Source organism: Bos indicus x Bos taurus, chromosome 10, assembly GCF_003369695.1.
Source record: "Bos indicus x Bos taurus breed Angus x Brahman F1 hybrid chromosome 10, Bos_hybrid_MaternalHap_v2.0, whole genome shotgun sequence".
NCBI classification, from domain to species: Eukaryota; Metazoa; Chordata; class Mammalia; order Artiodactyla; family Bovidae; genus Bos; species Bos indicus x Bos taurus.
The window spans coordinates 75476637-75496599 of NC_040085.1; the positions used below are offsets into that span (position 1 = coordinate 75476637).

At 45.1% G+C, this 19963-nt stretch overlaps 1 protein-coding gene across 5 annotated transcripts in view; it reads left to right on the plus strand.

Annotated features, from left to right (window-relative positions):
* SMOC1 (SPARC related modular calcium binding 1) overlaps positions 1 to 19963 on the plus strand; it is a 146097-nt gene that overhangs the window by 74942 nt on the left and 51192 nt on the right. For all 5 annotated transcript variants that reach the window (XM_027552279.1, XM_027552280.1, XM_027552283.1 and 2 more), the window contains exons 4-5: positions 15278 to 15377; positions 17480 to 17527. In XM_027552279.1, coding sequence (XP_027408080.1) covers positions 15278 to 15377; positions 17480 to 17527 — 148 coding nt within the window. The remainder of the gene's footprint in view (positions 1 to 15277; positions 15378 to 17479; positions 17528 to 19963) is intronic.

Genomic DNA, 19963 nt, shown 5'->3' on the forward strand with positions numbered 1-19963 from the left:
AAGTCAGTAATTTGGAATTCTGAGTGATTTTATTATTGAGAAAATATGCAAAATTAAAAATTTATGAACATAAAAATTAAACACTTCTGAACATCAAAATTGAAGATTTCTAAACGTAAAAGTGCCTTAAACAAAGCAAAAGGCAAATGATGTATATTAGCCTTAATGAAAAAGGCTAATATTAGATTTAAAAAACTCTTAAAAACCAGGAAGAAAAAGATCTTAGTAGAAAAGTGGACAAGAGATATCAATAAGCAGATTATACAATAATAACAAATAGCCAATAAATGACTATGAATGATATTTTCCTTAGTAATTAAAGAAATATAAATACTAATGATGTGGCATTTTGCTTACCAAATTGTTAAAACTTGGAAAAGAGTAATATTCAGGCCTGGGTGAAGGGAAAGGATTACGCCCCACATCATACTTGAAAAAGTAAATCGGCACTGACATTTTATGAGAGAATTTTGCAATATAGGTCAAAAGTCCTTAACTGTGTCCAAATCTTGAGCTTGACGTTTCACTTCTAGGAATTTATTCTAAAGAAATAATTTAAAATATATGCAAATATTTAGCCACAAGGATTTCCATCTAAGTTCTCCTTATAGTTGCAAAAATTAGGAAACAATCTAATCTAAATATCCAAAATAGAGAAGTGCTTAAACAAATTATGACATCGCCATACTGGGCAGCTAGTAGAATGATATGTTATAGACGCTCATTTCACACAATATGTGTGTGTATGTGTTATGTATATATACACACATATATATGAGACTAACATATATATATGAGACATTCAAATATTCAAAAGAAAAAATATTTTCATTTTCTTCTAAATCGAAAAGCTGCACACACTTTGTAAAAAAAAAATTCTGAGAGTGCAGAAGTACATAGGAATAAAGGTAAAGGCAGTGAGTTCATCTCTTTGAAGTAGCAGCTGTTAAGTCTACAGCCCACTGGTTTTTCTTCCTTTGTGTACTTATCATTTTTGAGGGTAAAAATAATAAAATGTCATATATCACTTTCTAATTCTTTCTTATTATTAAAAAAAAATTGCTTATTTATTTATCTTGGACTGTGCTAGGGCTTTGTTGCCGCACAGGCCTTTCTCTAGTCGTGGCAAGCAGGGGCTACTCTCTAGTTGCAGTGTGCAGGCTTCTCAGTGCGGTGGCTTTTCTTGTCGTTGAGCAGGGGCTCTACGGCATGTGGACTTCAGTAGCTGCCGCACGTGGGCTCAGTATTTGTGGTTCCTGGGCTCTGGAACTCTGGCTCAGTAGTTGCGGCACTCGGGCTTAGTTGCTCTGTGGCATATGAGATTTTCTTGCCATAAGAAAATCTGTGGGATTGAACCTGTGTCTCTTGCATTGGCAGGCAGATTCTTTACCACTGAGCCACCAGGGAAGCCCTCTAATGCTTTCCTATATTAATTATACTGTGATTTACTTATTTCCAGGTGTATTGCATATTACCCTATGTCATTTAAAAAATCACCGTATGTCCCATTGTATGAAGGTACCATGAATTCTGGAAATTTGGGGATTAAATTTCAGAAAGTTGAATATTGGGTCAAAAGGACATGCCCTTTCAAAGACATTTGATGCATACTCCCAAACTGCCTTCTGTTGAGCAACGATGTAGTTGATTTAGTGGTTGCTACCAGATACATCCCCAAGCCATTTAATTTATTTTATGTAGATAGATTGTAGTTCTAATAATACTGTAGAGTATAAAACACCACTTGTAACATTACTGCTACATGAAAAAAATGTATTGTGTGTCCCACTTTAAGCCCCATGTTCCAGGAACAGTCTTTCTTGATATAGCTCTGTCTGGCACCCACACTGTCCCCATTTCTCTTCATTCCAATCTCTGCTCCCCACACCAGCACACACATATATGTTTTTTTATTTCCCAAGGTTAGTTTTTTTTTTTTTTTGTCGTATGGGTTTGGGGAGCTGTAATTTCTTCTTGATAATGCTTTGTTTAGAAGCTGGAAGTGCAAAGAAAGTTCTGTGGCTTTTGGCATAGATGGTGGGCTCCCCTTGTCAGCATTTCTGTAGCTCCTACAGTTTTCTCAAACCTGGGGACTGCAGCTTGTCTCCTAAGTGCTTGGGCTTGAGCTGTGAAGCCGAAGCCGGCCTTGAGGCTCCTTTGCAGTGACTCCTCTCCCACCCCCACAGTACAAAACCGCATGTCCTGCAACCAAAACCCCACCCCCACCCCGGCTGAGTGGTATGACTAGCTTGTCTTGGAAACACCTGTGTTTGCCATCTTGGCCTCCGTCTTCCAGATTCTCAGGAAGTGCTAAAGGTATGCTTTATGCTAAAGGTATGGATGCTTTGCATCACTTGTGAGCCTTTGTGGACCAACTGTTGAACCTCTGATAAAACACTGGCAGGCTGGAGCACTGAGTATCATCATGGGGGGGAAGGATTTGTCCTGTCCTTGATGAGTCCAAGGGCTGCATCGTTTTGTGTTAACGTGGGACTATCTTACCTGAAGCAATAGTGTGGGCGTCTCCTCAGTGCAGAGGGTTCTGTAGGTAAAGTACTAAGAGCCTGGCTGCATCCATAGCTGGACTCTTCTGAGCTTCTCTGGCCATATCAAGTTCCTTTGGATGCCCCAAGCACAGCCAGTTCTGTGTGTTTTATGGATGGTGCCAACTTTTTTAAAGCAGTCACACTGTTAAATATTTAAGTCCATCCTCTATGTACAGATGGCACAGTGGTCAAGAGACCCACCGTTGCGTCACTTGTCACTCTTCTTTGTCCTTTTCTGTTGTGTTCAATAAACATATTATTATTGTTACAGTTTGAGCATCTACTGTGCCCAGAGCATCTTACTAGTTGTTCTACATGTGTTTTTCTTTGAATTGCTTTTGTTCCAAACAGCCAGATGCTGCATATGGTAATTTATACAAAAATGCTCACAACATAGCACATAACTGCTGTTCAGCAAATGTTAGTTTTCTTCCTCTTTGGGCTTGGTTTGCTCAACTGTATAATGGGGGAGCTAGCTGAGCTCCTCCAGAGGTCATCCTGTGGGCCAGCCACATGGTTTTATTATTTAAAATAGCAGCTCTATTAAGGTAGAATTCACATGCCATAAAATGTATCCTTTTAAGTGTATGATTCAGTGGTTTTTAGTATGTTTACAGAGTTGTGCAACCGTTACCACTATCTAATGCCAGAATATTTTCATCACCCAAGAACACATCCATGTACCCACTGGAGGTCATATGAAAGTAAATGTTTAATTCTTTAAATCATGGCAGGGACAGGGCCTGATGCCTCCACATGCAGGAAGGACTTGCCTAGTAAGTTACTCGTCTCATCTCTCACAAATAGTGGGAGCCACCACTGCCATCTTTTCAATGAAAGAACCCTGTGGGCACCCACAAGTACAGAGGAGGGCAAGATGAGGGTGGGTGGAGCTCCAATGCTGTATCCGTTGTATTCGGTGGTGACCTGCCTACTCCAACCACTGCTCTGTCCTCCTCTCCAATGGCTGCATGGCCCCTGAGCCTCCTCTCCCAGATTGGCTGGCATCATTTGCTTTGGAGCAAGTTGTAGGCTCTGGGTGCTCCCAACTGGGTATCTGACCTCCCTGCAGTCTCTGGTGAATCTTCCCCTAAGTCTATCTTGGAAATAAAAGGAGCAAGCCCTGGGCAGTACCCACAGCTGCTCTTCTGCAAGGGGGTGTACTTGGGAGGAAGGGATGGATGAGGCCTGCTTCTCTGGTCTTCCTGCTGCTCATGGTAACAGGGAGGCTCAGTGATGGAGGCTTCCATCACTCTCTCTGCTGTTCTTTTCTTTTTCAGATGATAGCAGTAACACCTGTATAGCACTTACTTTGTGCCAAGGTGTTTTCTAAGTACCTGACACCCATTAACTTATTCAGCCCTCACTATGACCTATGAGTAGGTACTATTGTATTCTTAATTAATAGATAAGAAAACTGAGCCATAGAGAAGCTGAATAGCTTTCTTGGAGTCACATAGCTTGCAAGTGACAGTCAGGATTCAAACCCAAGCAGCCTGGTGCCAGGATTCTTGGTCCTAACCATTATACCATACTGCCTCTTAAAGGGCATGGCCTTCTTTTATAGTGGTATTGCCAAACTGGAGCTTATCCAGGAGGATAACTCAGGTGAGCAGGTTGGGGAAATCATGTCACATGAGGAATAGTCAAAGGAGCCAGAGGTTGGTTTGAAGATGAGAAGAACCAATGGGTGGATGAGAAAGAGACAACCAAAGGGATGCATGAGGGCCATCTTCACCTTGGTCTGTGGATGCCAATTGCTTTTTCTTGAGTAGTCCCACAGAGCTGACCCAGGATCACTGAGTGAAATATTTAATGACTCAGATTCTGACTCAAACCCAGGAAGAACTTTTTACAAGAGGAGCAATCCACAGATGGAATATTTTACTCAAAGAGGACTTCCCATCCCAGGAAGAGGACAGACAGGACTCAAGGGGCATTCAGGTGGGGTGCTGTGGGGAAGGAGGGTGCTCCTGCACTGGGAAGGGAATTAAACTGATGACCTCTTGGAGTCTCCTTCATACCTACTATGATTTTATGAGTATAATATTCAGTCTGGTGGGTAGGCACACAGTTGACCCACAGCAAACCCTTCTTCAGGAACCTTCCAGGCAGACCCATTAACACACACACAGTCAAGGCTATTGCCACTCTGCTGTGGGTACATATGACATGCCAGGTGGTGACCTGTGACACGTGACACGTGACACTGTGTCATAGTATAATGCTGCCTCTGAAGTGGGGGGGAGGTCGAGTCAACTTTTAAAGTCAACTAAACTCTTGGTGGCTCAGACGGTAAAGCGTCTGTCTACAATGCGGGAGACCCAGGTTTGAGCCCTGGGTTGGGAAGATCCCCTGGAGAAGGAAATGGCAATCCATTCCAGTACTATTGCCTGGAAAAATCCCATGGACAGAGGAGCCTGGTAGGCTACAGTCTATGGGGTTACAAAGAGTCGGACACGACTGAGCGACTTCACTTTCACTAAACTCTTCTGCAAAATGGACAGGATCAGATTTTTTTTTTTCGGCCAGTCAAAGTCTGGAAAAGTAAAAGGAACATGGGAGGGAGATATGAAGGCAGAAAAGTTTAATTAAAGTGAAATCAGATATAGGAGGGCTTCCCAGGTGGCGCTAGTGGTAAAGAACCCGCCTGCCAATGCAGGAGACAGAAGAGGCAAGTTTGATCCCTGGGTTGCAAAGATCGCCTGGAGGCGGTCATGGCAACCCACTCTAGTATTCTTGCCTTGAGAATCCCATGGACAAAGAAGCCTGGTGGGCTCTTTGCAAAGAGTCGGACACGGCTAAGTGACTTAGCACGCACGCACGCACAGATACAGCAAGCAAGAAAGAGCCCCCACTCCTGCAGGCCACCCTTGTCCCACCACTGGCCGGATCACCACAGCTCTGCTCTGAACAAAGCTCCTACACAAAGGGACTTATTTTTCATTGGATATTTTGAAAACATAAAAAGTATTTGATACTTTCCCCCCCGAAGTGGAAGTAGAAGTGAACAAATGAGAGGTGCCGTGTTTGCTGTTTACAAAACCTGGGTCATTCTAGGCACCAAACAAGGGGGAAGAAGTCAAGAAAATAGTTTTTCTGGAACCCTGACACTAAGATTTTAAAAATATCTTTATGTGTGTGTTAGGGGGACGCTCTTTACACTTTTTGGAAACTAAAAAAAAAAATGTTCTTCATCATGTATTTGGAAAAGTGGTCCTAACCCTGGCAAGTAGGTGCCAATTTGTAAATTTTGACCTTACTCTTAAGTAGCAGAAGTTCAACTTGGGGTACAGTTGTAGAATCACAGAAGTTTTGGATCAAAAGGGACCTTAGAGATAATCTGGTTCATATTTTCCTTCCTCTCCTTGTCTCACCACATCCAGGGTTCAGATTCTACTTATAATCTCTCACCAAGCCATCATCTATCTTCTGCTTGATTGCCACCAAAGACGGGAAATGTATTACTACCAATGGCAACATAATGCATTTTGGGCAAGTTTAGTTGGAAAGTCCTTCTCTGTGTTGACATGAGAGTTGTGATTTCCAATAGATGACCCCCTTTCTATCTAAGGGACTTACAGAATCCACAGAAATCTCATTTTCCACAAAAAATCTGAAGACAAACACCATTATGTCCTTGTAAAGTCCTCTCTTACAGCCAAGAAATATTTCTTTTCTCCCTGGCAAAGATATTTAGTTCTAGCACTCATTCCCATATCATAGAGACTTATGTCTCTCTTTCCTCTTGGCTTCTTTCCTCTGATTTCAGTTTGCTGAGTCAACCCCACCCCACCGCCTCCCCCTCCCCGGACCCTGCCCCACACCGCCACAACCCCACCAGCCCTGCCCTTATAGAATGTCCTTCCCCAAACTGGATACAGTATTTCAGGTATGGTCAGAAAGAGCTTAGGAAAGAATAGTATTATCTCTTATTCTTAACTCTCTACTGCTTGACTAATATCACATTGACAGCAATGTTACACCATCAAGTCATAAAAAACATAGTCAACAAGGACTTCCACAGAATTTGAAATTGAGGGGTTACCTTCCCTCCTTGCCTCTCCTCCATTAAATTCTGGAAGACCAGGTAAATACTCTAAAAAGAAAATCCCTCATTCCCCAGCAGACAGTCCTCCCTAGACTTGGCATTGAGCAGGAGACAGTGTCTACAGCCAGCAAGAATAGCAGTGCTTTGAAGCTACAAAGGACATCCTTTCTGCAAACGGGAAGGGGAAAAGGACAAAATCTGCTTGTGCTGAGTGCATTCTCTACATCCAACACTATTTTAGATGCTTTATGTATCTCGTCTCATTTTGTCTTCTTAATAACCTTCAAGGTATGCACCGTTAGTCTTGTTTCATAAATAGGCTTGGAGAGGTTAAGTGACTTTGTGAAAGTCACACAGAGATGGTGTTTAAACCCAGGTCATTTTGACTCCAAAGCCATGTTTTTCCTTCTGCATCCTGTTGCTTCTCATCCAAACCTGACTAAAGATGAGGGGGACATTTGTGGGATAACCTCTTCCAAACTGAGGGAAAAACAGCTCAAGCTAGCCAGACCAAAAGGATTACACCATCTCTCCTGCCTACCCTCGCTTTTCTCACTGCAGTCAAACATTATTCCATGTGTGAAATCACCCAGAAGCTTTAAGGCCACAATCGCTAGATGCCTGAATTAAAAGACCACGTATCATCAAAACAACTGGAACAGAAAAACTTTGGAAAGAAGTGTTGTCCCATGGCCCCTTGCTCCCAAATTCCCACCTAGAAAAGTGCTTGTTTCTTGAGTATTTCATGATAAATGCTGGAAAGGATGGCGTGATGAAGTGTCTCTTAAAACAGTGGTGCTTGGAGTGTGGCCCTGGACCAGCAGCAGCAGCATCACCTGAGGACTTGTTAGAAATGCATATTCTCCAGCTAACCCCATCCCTAATGAATCCAGAACCTCTGTGAGCAGGGCCTAGCAATTTGTTTTCATAAGCCCTCCCCATGGATCTTACTGTGCAATAAGCAATGTTCTCTTGCAGCTCCTGATGGAGAGAGATTCTAGGGCGATAAGTGGCAACCTCAGATGGCCTGGAGACTCTAAGTCATTCAGCTAGGGTGCGTGGCACCAATGGAAAAACATAATTTTCTACAAGGGGTCCTATAGGGAATGCAGAAGAAAGGAAAATATGCCTGCTGAAAATACTGCACTGAAACTAAGTTGTTGGGTAGATCTACAGCAAGATGTTTAACTTTGTGCATTCGTTTAATCCAAAAAACCTACTAACTGCTTTGGAACAACTGGCCGATTAAAGAAAAAAATATGTTTCATAATCCCACTGCCAAGGAGAGTTAGAGAAATATCCACATGCCTTCTGCTTTTAGTTTAACTTTTTCCCGCTGGGAAATGTTCCTGTACATGATAGTAGTCATTTCATTACAAGTTTGGTAGTTGCTACTAAGAATGCTGAATCAAGCCTGTCTTTTTGCATATGGTTCACATTTTTCTGTTTTACAAAAGAAGCACAAAGAAGAGGGATGTGGGAGGGATGTAGCCACTGGGTTGAAGGTGCCTTGGAGGGGACCCCAGTTGTCAGTGAAGGTCTGAGGCAATTCAAGATGGATTTCTTAATAAATAGAACACGAGAGAGCATTACAGAGAAGGAGGTGGGGATTTGCCAGAGGGAAATTGTTTCAAGAAGAGTGAACTAAATGAAAGCCTGATACCTGGATAGTAAGAAAGTATGACTGGGAAAAAGAGAAATATGGCAAGGCCCTGCACATCATTATACTGCCCTTTTTTTTTTTTTTAAAAAAAGCATGTTTCATAGAATGCTAATACTACCGTAGAATGCTCCTGAACTGAACTTGGGTTCACGCTCCCTCACCTATGCACAGCAAGGCCAATTAACTGACACCAAGTACAGGTGAAGGGATGTATAGCATTTATCACAGGGCACCAAGCAAAGAGAACAGGCAGCTTATTCTCTAAAGACCTGAATTCCCTCATGACTTTCAGGGCAGCCTTTTTAAAAGCAACATTTGGAAAGAAGGTTGCAGCTTGTGGACTTTCTTTTGATTGGTTGGTGGTGAGGTAATAGGGTGATGTTTCTGGGATCTTAATCATCAATGTCTGGTTCCATCCAGTCTAGGGTCTATATGCTGTGGTCAGCATGTAGTCATCATCATCCATCTATCTGTGTGGGAGGTCATAGTTTCTGCAAAACAACCCAAAGATATGCATCAGATTATTATGTAGATTCCTTGATGAGGAACTGGGGCTGTTTTTTAAAATTTATTTATTTTTAATTGAAGAATAGTTGCTTTATAGTATTGTGTTGGTTTCTACGAAACATCGACATGAATCAGCCACAGGTTTACCTATGTCGTCTCACACTTGGACATCACTCCCACCTCTCCCCCCATCTCACCTCTCTAGGTTCTTACTGAGCTGGAGCTGGGGCTCTGTTTTATTGAAGACCTATTGTTTAAGCTATCATTACTTTTCTTGCTTGACTGTTCTTCCTTTGTTTCTGCATTCTCTCACTTCCCTAGTTAGTAACTGCTTGAGTCTGCTCTTTGGAACTCAGGGAAGGCCTAGGAGACTAAAGCCTTTTTCTACAAACAAGGAATGGGCTTTGATACCTGAGAGGGCCACACAGGGTCTTGTTCAGTTTCAACTCCACCTTTTCTTTGATATTCCTCTACCCTCTGAGGGGAATACAAGCAGGACCAGAAAGGGGATAAAGTTTTGGATAGAGAGATTAATCATGAACTCAGCAGGGGAACTCAGTTTTAGGGGGATTTGGGTTCACTCACTCACAGTTAAGGGAAGTTCCAACTGTTAAAGAAGTTTAGGAATTGCTGCAAATGGTATCTTCCTCTTAGAGCTGAATTGTGAACTGATTTAAGGTTCTGAGAAGTCCTGCCATCAACAAATCTTTTTATTTTATTTGGCTCAATATATCCAAAGTTATTTGGCTAGAGAACCCCTTCATCCCCAATAATTCCTGGTCACACTCCAAAGGGCATCAACTGTATCCATCGCTATAGCAAAGTGACAGATAGAAAGATGGAGGAGCAGCAGCTTCACATTCCAGGAGAAGGGAAGACAGAAGCCACACTTGGGGAGACTGTTCTCCTAGGGAAGCTGGTAGGAAAAACAGCAAAAGTCCAACAACAAATAAGCTACTTTGAGATGTGAGGTGCGACCCTGTCCAAGGAGCCCCCCAAGATCAGCTAGAGGAAAGCAGGCTGGCCAGGGGGCACAGCAGAGGCCCCCGTGTTGTCATCCGAACTACTCCAGAAATGGCCTTCCACTCAAACTGGAGCAAAAGGCTCTTGATTTGAATATTTATCCCACTTCCTCCCCTTCTCCCTCAAAAGAGTTCCATTTTCCAGAGAATTACAAAGAATAAAGATACCTGGGCAGTTCCCTTCTATACCAGTCCTGGGACCCAGGCCTTTCTTGGTCTCGCTTCCAGGTCTGGGGGACTCCCGTCCGCCAGGACTAGGTACTGGCCATCATGCTCTCTCTCTTGTCTCTGGGTCTTGGTTTCCCCATTTGTAAAGCGTTTGGGTGAGACTAGTGATCTCTTTAGATTTTTCTCCAGCTCTGTCAATTCTGAAATTTTGTGAGAGCTTGGAGTTTGGGATCTGAATTCCTGTGCTGTTATGAACTAGCTGTGATATTTGAACAAATAACCTCTGCTCCATGCACCTCTCCTATGAAGGATTTGCACACTGGGTGACCTTGAGGCCCAAATGAGATACTGCCTCAGTCATGGCGGTGTTTGGAAAATCATTGTAAAGACAGAAAGTGGTGCTTTCCATTTGGGCTGTGACATGTGAGTGCTCCTTGGCTCTACATATGGCCCATCATCTGCTTTGCTTTTCTCATGGTTTCCTCCCTTTTGATGCCCCCGTTGGTTTGTTTTGCTCTGTTAGCTGGTGTTTGCTCTGTTCTCTGCTCATCAGTTACTCAACTGCACTCACTGGCAGTGCTGGCCTCCCACATTTTCCCAGGTGTCCACAAGTTGGGCTAATGTTGAAGACTAACAAGCTTAAAATAATTTCAGATTTGTCTTCATTTGGACAGAGAGGTTGACCCGAAGTAAACCACTGGGCTGTTTTTGCAAAGGGCTTCTTGCCAAAAATATTTAAGTATATGAGTCAGAGATGAAATTTCCTACCTAAGAACACACTGCAGTCTAAGCAGAGAGTAACCTCACTTAGATTGATGTAAAAACACTTTTTGTCTTTTAAGGAAGACCCATCAGTTGACATTTTAACCTTCTCAAGGTTGTTCCAGAGTGGGGTAGGAAGAAATGCCATGGTTTGTATCTATACCTTTGTGGTTAGAACAACCCTGAGATCTGAAAACTGCACTAGATGCCAAACCCTAGAAATGGCCAGTTACCTTGTCAGTTCCTCTTCGTCCATGCTCTTCACATAGAGTAAGTCTGAAAGTTCATGAATTGGGGGCTGGTGTTTTGAGCAGGGGGAGATAGAACAAAGGTGTTGTTGTTCAGTTGCTCAGTTGTGTCTGACTCTTTGTGACCTCATGGACTGCAGCACGCCAGGCTTTCTTGTCCTTTACTATATCCTGGAGTTTGCTCAAACTCATGTCTATTGAGTTGGTGATGCCATCCAAGCATCTCATCCTCTGTCATCCCCTTCTCCTCTTGCCCTCAATCTTTCCCAGCATCAGGGTCTTTTCCAATGAGTCTGCTCTTCAAATCAGGTGGCCAAAGTATTGCAGCTTCAGCTTCAGCATCAGTCCTTCCAATGAATATTCAGGACTGATTTCTTTTAGGATCGACTTGTTTGATCTCCTTGCAGTCCAAGGGACTCTCAAGAGTCTTCTCCAACATCACAGTTCAAAAGTATCAATTCTTCGATGCTCAGCCTTCTTTATGGCCCAACTCCACATCTGTACATGACTACTGGAAAAATGATAGCTTTGACTATATAGACCTTTGTCAGCAAAGTGATGTCTCTGCTTTTTAATACACTGTCTATGTGTGCCATAGCTTTTCTACCAAGAAGCAAGCATCTTTTAATTTCATGTTGCAGTCACCATCTAAACAAGGAGGATTGCTTATTAATTTAAAACAATAAAGTTTGCAAGGGAAGAAGGGAAACTAGGTAGGATTTAACATTTGGTCATGTATATATAAACCATTATAATTTACATCCTGATTGCTTTTCTACAAGAAACGTTACTTCTCTCTTCTGAGAGTAATGAAACTATTTCTATATGAAAATAAACTTCCCCTTCTTTTACTCAAACTTTTTCACACTTTTTGCTGATTTCAAATCGCCCCTTCCCTTGGGGCTGGTTGGAATAGAATGTTCTCTAGTTTCCATTGGAGAATCTGGCTGTGCTTTGAGTGCAGATAGTTGGCTAATAAAATAACACCATGATAATAAAAATAAATAGCTAAGTTTAACTGGGCACTTACCATGTGAGCTAAGTGCTTTATTTACATTATCTAGTGTAATCCGCCCAGCAACTGAGTGAGGTAGGTATTATTATCTCCCTCTTTCTAAATGGTCATGGACAGTCTGAGGCTTGGTTTGACTACAGGCCTTTTCAAGACTGCAGAGGGTTGGAAAGTTCAGTGGTTAACTGGAAGTGGTGGAGCTGGTTAGTTAAGGCAGGCAGGCTACAGTCTGACTCTGTGACCACTGCTTTCTGTCTTCATATGACTTCTTTTTCTTCAAGAAGACATCTTGGAAACTTCCCAAGACAATTTGCAGACAGCCTGTAGGTGGAGAACTGTGGGTCCATTCACTTGGAGATCCTTTAGCAAAGGAAAGTGACCTTGCCGGGTGCTTCCTGCAGCGGTCTAGGTCCTCTGGGTCTTCTTTTGTTCACTGTTGTTCTTTCCTCTGCAGCACACCTGGGGCAGGTGTGCCCATAACTGTGGATTCCAAGCCTCAGAGGAACATGGCAACAATTCCTCATTCAAGCTCAGTTGTAAAACTCTGAAGGACTTAGAAGCAGCCTTCAGCCTGTGGACTTTGTCGTCTGGAGTCTATTCCTTGGAGCCTGGTCTGAGGAAAATGCTGAGGGCCCTGGGGAGAAAGCGGGGCTGTGTTTGGGCCTATGGGCCTGGCGTGGGGGCTGGGAGGCAGCATCTGTATGTCCAAAGGAGCACAGCGGGTACTCGCAGGTAGCATGTGGCCCTGGGGGCCCTCGGAGCCCCAAGGTCAGATTATATCCCCTGGAACAAAGGTTTGGACTCTGTCTCTTCTTCAGGCATGTGCTTCTGTCCCCAGCAGCCTCAGCTGGGACTCTGCAGGCCCAGGAGGAGGGGCATCCGTGTCGTCTAGGAGCCGGACTTGGGGGGGCGGGTACCATCCTCAAGAAAGAGATGCTGGCCTTGGCCGTGAGAGCCAAGGGGCCCCGGGGTGAGTCAGCGTGACCACTGGCCCCAGGGACAGACTTCCCCACGGAGGAAGAAGCAAACAGTCAGGCCCCATTAAAATGTTGCCCTTGGCGAGGAGCTGTCCCCTGCAGGCCGTACTGAGTCTGAAGGGGTGGACTCTAAGTTTCCGGGAGTACTCCCCACCAGAGTCTCCCGGGCTTCCTGGGGGTGTCTAGGCCCATGTTGGAGGCCGGCTGGCCAGGCTCTCTGACACAGCCGAGAGCAATCTTGCCCCAGCCGTATCCAGCCAGCGGCCCAGGCCAGGCACTGTCTCACACTCACTGTTTTCCTGGCCAGTGCCCTCGAGGTTCGGTGCTAGGATCCCCGCTTTATAGATGGGGCTCAAAGAGCTAAGCAACATAACTGCCAAATCCATAACTGGCTGGGTCCAGGATTCAAATCCAGGTGTATCTGGGTTGCTTTCCATTCCACCCTTAGGCCTCCTCGGAAGGTAGCACTAACCTGCCAGAGGACACTAATCTTGAGTGAGCATCTGGGGTAGCAAGCGTGATCTTGGGATTCAGGGCTTGTCTTCACGAGATGAAGCGGGAGTGAAACGTGGTCCTTTGGTGAAGGCATTGAACACAGTTTCCCTGCATGCGTGGTTCAGGTAAATGCCTTAATTATACAGTCATCATACTGGTAGTAGTGAGATGCCCTGCGTCTTGTTCTTAAATCCCAATTTCTGAGTGCAAGTGTGTAATGAAGCAACTAGTTTTGGGGGAAACTGTGGTGTTTGGTGCCGTCACAAGAGCAGAAGTCTTTTCTGTAGCTTTTCTGTCTTGCTGATAACTTACGGATTTTACAGAGGCTGTCTGACCTGTCCTTTCCTTCTGTACCCTGTATCCCTCACCTCTCAGTTTGTATGCTCAATTCTGATATGTCCTTGATCCTAAGAGGCACCTTTTGCCCACACTTTAATGGCACACATCTTGTAATTGAGGTCTACATTTAATGTGGCAGGGCTGTTTAAATTGATGTTACATTTTTAGGATGGATAGAGACCAAGAATTCAGGAAATATGATAATGCATGCATTTATTCAACTCATCAAATGCCTACAATAAATCTCAGGCATTGTGCTAGATGCTTGGAATAGAGAAACAGCCAAGTTTCAGTCTCTTGCCTTTGGGAGGTCACAGTCTAATGGGGGAGATAGACTAGACACATCATCAGGCTCGTTGTCATAGGGGCATTAGGGGAACCAGGCTGTGTGGAGGGTCAGAGGAAGGAGGCGGAGGACATAGGGAGCCTGGGACCACTTTAAGGAGAAGGTGTATCCTGAATGAGGTGGGAAGACAAAGGTTTGGGAGTAGGCTGGGATGGGTTGGGGAATGGTATTCCAGAAAGACTGACTGGTTGAAGCAAACAGAGGCTTAGAATCATAAGACACTAGGGTGTGTTTCTGAGCCTCAACAAGTTGCTTGTGGCTGGAATGGAGGATATGTGGAGACCTGGGGGTAAAACGGGGATGTGGGGAGAGCAGGGGCCAGATCATGGGGATCCCTAAGCTTGTGCAAATCAGCATCATCTCCATCCTGAGTCCGATGGCAAATCTTTGAGGTATTTTAAGCAGGGGATTGATGCCCAGATTTGTGTAGAAAGTGGGTGGAAAAGGGATAGTGGGGTGAGGTGGAGGAGGTGAGCAGAGTGACAACTATTGAAAGAGAAAGAATAGTGACCCCGAACGAAGCCCAAAGCCTCATTTTTATGTACTGTTCCCAGGCAGCGTGGACCTGACCATGGAGGCTTGAAGAAGATCAAGCCGTGGTGCAGTAGGGCATCTAGAACCAGCACCTGCAGGCCCAAGTGGTCTTAGCCCCATCACGTGTGGCCTTCTCTCGGGAAAGTCACGTGATCAGTAGGCAAGCGGACTGTAGGAGCAGATGCTGGGAAAAGCTAGAAAAAGAAGAAAAGCCTTTCACTTGTCTCTGCTTCTTAAGGGTTATATCAACCTACAGCGATGATATTCCAACTTGTACTTGCCAAGTTAGTTCACTAATCCGAACTTCTTACAAAGAGATGGGACATGCAGTGGACATTTCTGAGTGTGGTGTAAGAGATTAAGTGTTAAATGTCATAAGGAAACAGCGCGAAGCCCAAGATAAGTGGCTGTGGTTGCGCCTGAGAGTCACGCAGAAAACAGTGTTTTCTGGCCCATCTTCAAGGGACACGCTGGGGGAGGGCTGCTGGAGTGAGAGGTGGAAGGAGCGCTCCGCCTTGCCGGGGAGGGTTTGAAATGGATGGGAGGCCACTGTTGATACTGTGACCCAAAACTTATGGTTCTTTTCTACTTCCCGCTTCCCGAACAGGTGCAGTGCCATACTTACACCGGGTACTGCTGGTGTGTCACCCCAGACGGGAAGCCCATCAGTGGCTCTTCTGTGCAGAATAAAACTCCTGTATGTTCAGGTACCGTAGGGAAGGGCGGGAAGAAAGAAAAGGGTTGGAGAGAGACACCTTGGCCAGTCTCCTGCTTCTGTGGGTGGACCTTTGAAAGACTGGTGGTGGTTATGAGTCCTCTTCCTGGTCAGGGAGGAGTTCACCTGAACGCGCTTGCTCTGTTGGGAGTTGGGTGATAGGGTCAGTATATGTCTCTGGGTATGTATTTCTTTATTTTGAGTTTAGGTTTCTGGTTCATTGCTCTTTTCCCAAGTATCAGCTGTAACCTCGAAAGAGCACGGTCTATAAGTTTATAGCTTGGGTGCTCTAGGTTGCTAGAGACCCTAGGCACACTTTATCGAGATGGATTTCAAGACTGCACGGGAGTTCAGCATCAAAGGCTATGGCGAGCAATTAGTGATGCCTTTCACGGGTGCAGGAGAGGGAAGTGGTGGTCTATGTTGCCATATGCTTGCCACCGGTGTAACATACAGTGATGGAAAACACTTGTGCCAGTGGCCCTGAAATCCGGCTGTCATCAGCGGTGCCTGGGGAATTCAAAAAGAACCCAAATGTTGAGGCTTCTCCTTCAATATTTGGATCCAGTAGGTCTAGAGTGAGACTGGGAGTCTACATGCTTATGAAGCTTCTCAGGTGGTTCTGATGCTGAGACAAATTAGGGAACCACTCTTTCATAGCGACCCTCCTAGTAAGTCCATAGGAAAAATCAAGTCTTTTCTATTTCCAACTCTATGGGCATAGAGAAACTTTGTTCTTAGGTCAGTTTTGTGGGATTGTGTATTATGGATTTATAGAAGCCCTACACTTCCATTCTGATGGTAAGGAAATTCAAGTCACTCCCTTAATTCACTATGCAGCTCAGCCCATGTTAAAAAAAAGTCTGTCCCACCCACCAGCTGCTTCCTATTTCTCTGTAATCTGTGTATATGAGATTTTATGTATTTACGTATTTTTAATTTTTAAGTGCAAGCAAAGTATAAAACATTATTCTAACGCCTATGGGAAATTCCAAACTCCAGCAGTCCTGTCCTAACATTTTTCTTTTTCCCCTAAATTTATTCATTTTTTTCGACCAGCCCTGCTATATAAGGGGAAGAGTGAGTGGAAAGGGCAGTAAGTATCTACATTAGGAAACCAAAATTTGCAGGCCAAAAAGGAAAGTTTACTTTATTTGTGGTTTACATGGAAACTGGAAACCTTAATTGGGGTTGGTGTGGGGAGGGGGAGGAATGAAACCTTCTTGCAAATGACCTGGAAAGTTTCATTTAAAGCAAACAAATGTGCTAGAAACAAGTCATGCAGGGTAATATAATTGAATTCGCACAAAGCTTGTATATGGAGAAGGGATCGGATATGAACAGGGATGGATTTCTTCTCTTTTGTCATGGGGACCTCCCCCGATGCCCTTCCATGCTTGAGCTGGCTGTGCCCTGCGTGTGTGGGGCAGGGCATCCCGGGGAAGGCAGGTGCAGCAGGCTCAGGACTGTCAGATGGGGGTTCAGGGCACCCGAGTACATGCAGGGCACCGCATTTGGCAAACCCACCCGCTACCCACCCTCCTTGAGGATCGGGCTGCGTCTAGAAAATTGTTTCCATGCCTCAGACTATTTTGGCCCATTCAGTACAATTGGGCCAACAATTTTCTACTTAATGCAGATGGAAAATCGCCGATTTCCTGCCCTCACCAGCAAGGGATGTCAGTCACTGCATTTGCAGTGAGAGGGGTTTTCTTTGCCATCGGCCCTACTGACTGAATGTGGCTCAGAACGTGGAACTGGTGGGAAGTGGAGGCGAGGGGGCAGTGAGTGGAATGTTCAACAAAGGAGTTATGTGGATGTGGAATTTTGTAAAAATCTGCTCAAAACTATTGCCAGGGAGCCTGGAAATCATGGTTCATCTCAACAGTGCTGTGATACCAGTGACATTGATGTTAAACAAACCCCACTCACATGTATGTATGTACTCACTTTGTATATAATGTTCCTAGTTGTGTATACAGTATCTATATACATAACCATATGCTCCTAACAGCAGGCTTTACCAACTCTTTGAAAGAAACCAACCGCGATGCATTCTGAACGTCTGTGTTTTTGTTTCCCCTCTCACCCAAGGTTCGGTCACCGATAAGCCTGCGAGCCAGGGTAACTCAGGAAGGAAAGGTGAGTGGAGTTTCACGCTTTATCTAAATGTTTGCTTCTAAAGCCCGTCCAAGCAGGCGTTCTTGGACAAGATGGAAGGAGCCTGGCGTGAAAGCTAAAAGTGCCCTGCAGAGAATCTGCATTCTTATTCTGTTCCCTCCCAGAAGCCCTGGAGGTAAGTAAGGCTCATCACCTCCCAGAATTTCTGAGCGAGATGAGCAGTGCACACTGCAGGGGAGGACCCTGAGACCCTTGGTTCCTGGGAAGTTCAGTCAATCAACTACCGGTGTGTAGCCAGAGTTAAACAGAAAAGCACAGCGAAGGTGGGCATGCCCAAGTCTACCCAGACTCTTCTATTTTGGAAACCCATCTGAGCATTTTTTTCCCTCTTTGAGTCTCCTTGACAATTGTTCTGGCACATCCAGAGTCTCTTCACTAAGACTAGCATGCTCCATGGGCTTGTGACCTGGGCAGCTGTGGTCCCGAAATTCTTATGTTGGCCTTGAACTTGGGTTTTGTCAGTGCAGTGCAATGGGACAGCTAAGCGTGCATGTGGGCAGTAGAGACACGGGTACTGTGTGCATTCACTGTGGCTTCATTGACAGATGGCTTTTGTGATGAGGGCTACTGGTCTTCCATAACCTGCTTAGAATTTTCATTTTTCTTTGCCTAGAAAGTAAGAAAGTATTTGTTACTCAGTCGTCTGATTTTTGCCACCCCATGGAATGTAGCCTGCCAGACTCCTCTGTCCATGGGATTTCCCAGGCAAGAATACTGGAGTGGGTTACCATTTCCTTCTCCAAGGGATCTTCCCAACCCAGGGATCGAACCTGGGTCTCCTGCATTGCAGGCAGATTCTTTACTGTCTGAGCCACTAGGGAAGCCTTTCTTTACCTAGAACAATGATAAATAGCGAGTTGAAAAACACCATGACAAATCAAGAGAGAGACCATGGAGGAGAGGATCAGACTTAATACTTTAGTGTCTTTCATGGCACCCTTTCTCCTGTGTTTTGAAGAAAAGGCTTTTTCACTCTGCACTGGGCCCTACAAATTGTGCAGTTGGCCTTGATGAGGGCATTTATCTAAGTGCTGGTTAGTGGACCAACCGACATGAGAAATGGGCCTCCGGGATGTGCTGACCATACTTTCTAGTATGGAAGACGCTAAGATTCGCCACTTCTTACCTCCAGAACAGCATACACACAGACAGTTGGTGGTTGCATGGAAAACAGGTTTCAATCTTATTGCCCATGCAAGCACTCCAGAAGCCTCATTTTGGGGTCTCAGGTAAAACCCAGGTGGGAGATCTCAGCTGAGTTTGAGCCCTCCTACTTGACTCTGAGCCTTGGGAGCTTCATGCTCATAAGAGCTATATGGAGAGTTGGGCTTGCAAGGATCAGAGTAGGGCAAGCAGGCTTATCCTACACTGCAGTCACAGAGAGACCAGGGTGAGGCCCTGGCCCTTGCCCCAGCTAATTCCATGGGGACCCAAAGAGGAGGCAGAGTCCCTCTGCTTGAATGGAGGAACTGAGAGTCTGGAGAACCTGCTCTCCCTGCATGCAGGTGCTCCAAGAAGATAGGGAGTAGAGCTTGGTGATACCACCTCCTTCTAGAAACCATGGACCAAAGGACCCAATGGGCTGCTCCCCTACCAGCAAACTGGAATAAGTAAGTGGGCAAAAAGAAAGTACTTCGCAGCCCCAGGGAGACAGCCTTGAATGTTGGTGGTTCCCTCCTAGGGGGGAAGGCAGGAGAGGGGATAAACATTTCTTCCTGCAAAGATCTGAAATCATCAACACTGTGAGTGGCATGTCTGCTTGTAATTGATTGGGGTTGGAAAAGGGAACTGCCTTCAGTTTTGCTTGTTGCCACTGAAGTCTTCAGGAGCATAAGCTTTAATCCTGAGCATGAGGTCCTGGTGGTAGGAAAAAGAAAGAGCAGCCATGCAGAACAGACCACCCAGACTTTCCCCACCAAAGGGAACAGAGTGCATGATGCTGGATGAAGCACCTGCCCCAAGAAAGGCCAACCAGAGGATCTGGCTTTTAAACTGCACAAGGAAATAACTTCCCAGGTTGTCTTGTATGTTGTGAATGATAATAGGAATCAGACCGTGCTCACAGCAGGCTCTTGCTGATCCAGGTGGGAGAAGGCAGGGGAATCTGATTCCTCCAGGGAGGGGGGTGGATAGAGTGTGAAGCCTCAAGTTCCTACCTCTTCACTCCCTTATCCCAGTGGGTTCCTCTGTCCCAGATGGTGGTGTAGGGGCTTCCTCTTTGGTGCAAAGGCCTGGCAGGGGGGAGGGAAAGATGCTAGGGCTCACTTGCCCCCTGGAGACTTGACTTCTGCCCAGTGGCCTCTCTTTCCTTCTACTTTGGAGGGTTCCCAGAGGTGCTGCAGTCTGTGGGGTCACAAAGAGTCGAACACAACCGAACAACAGCAGAGGTGTTGAATC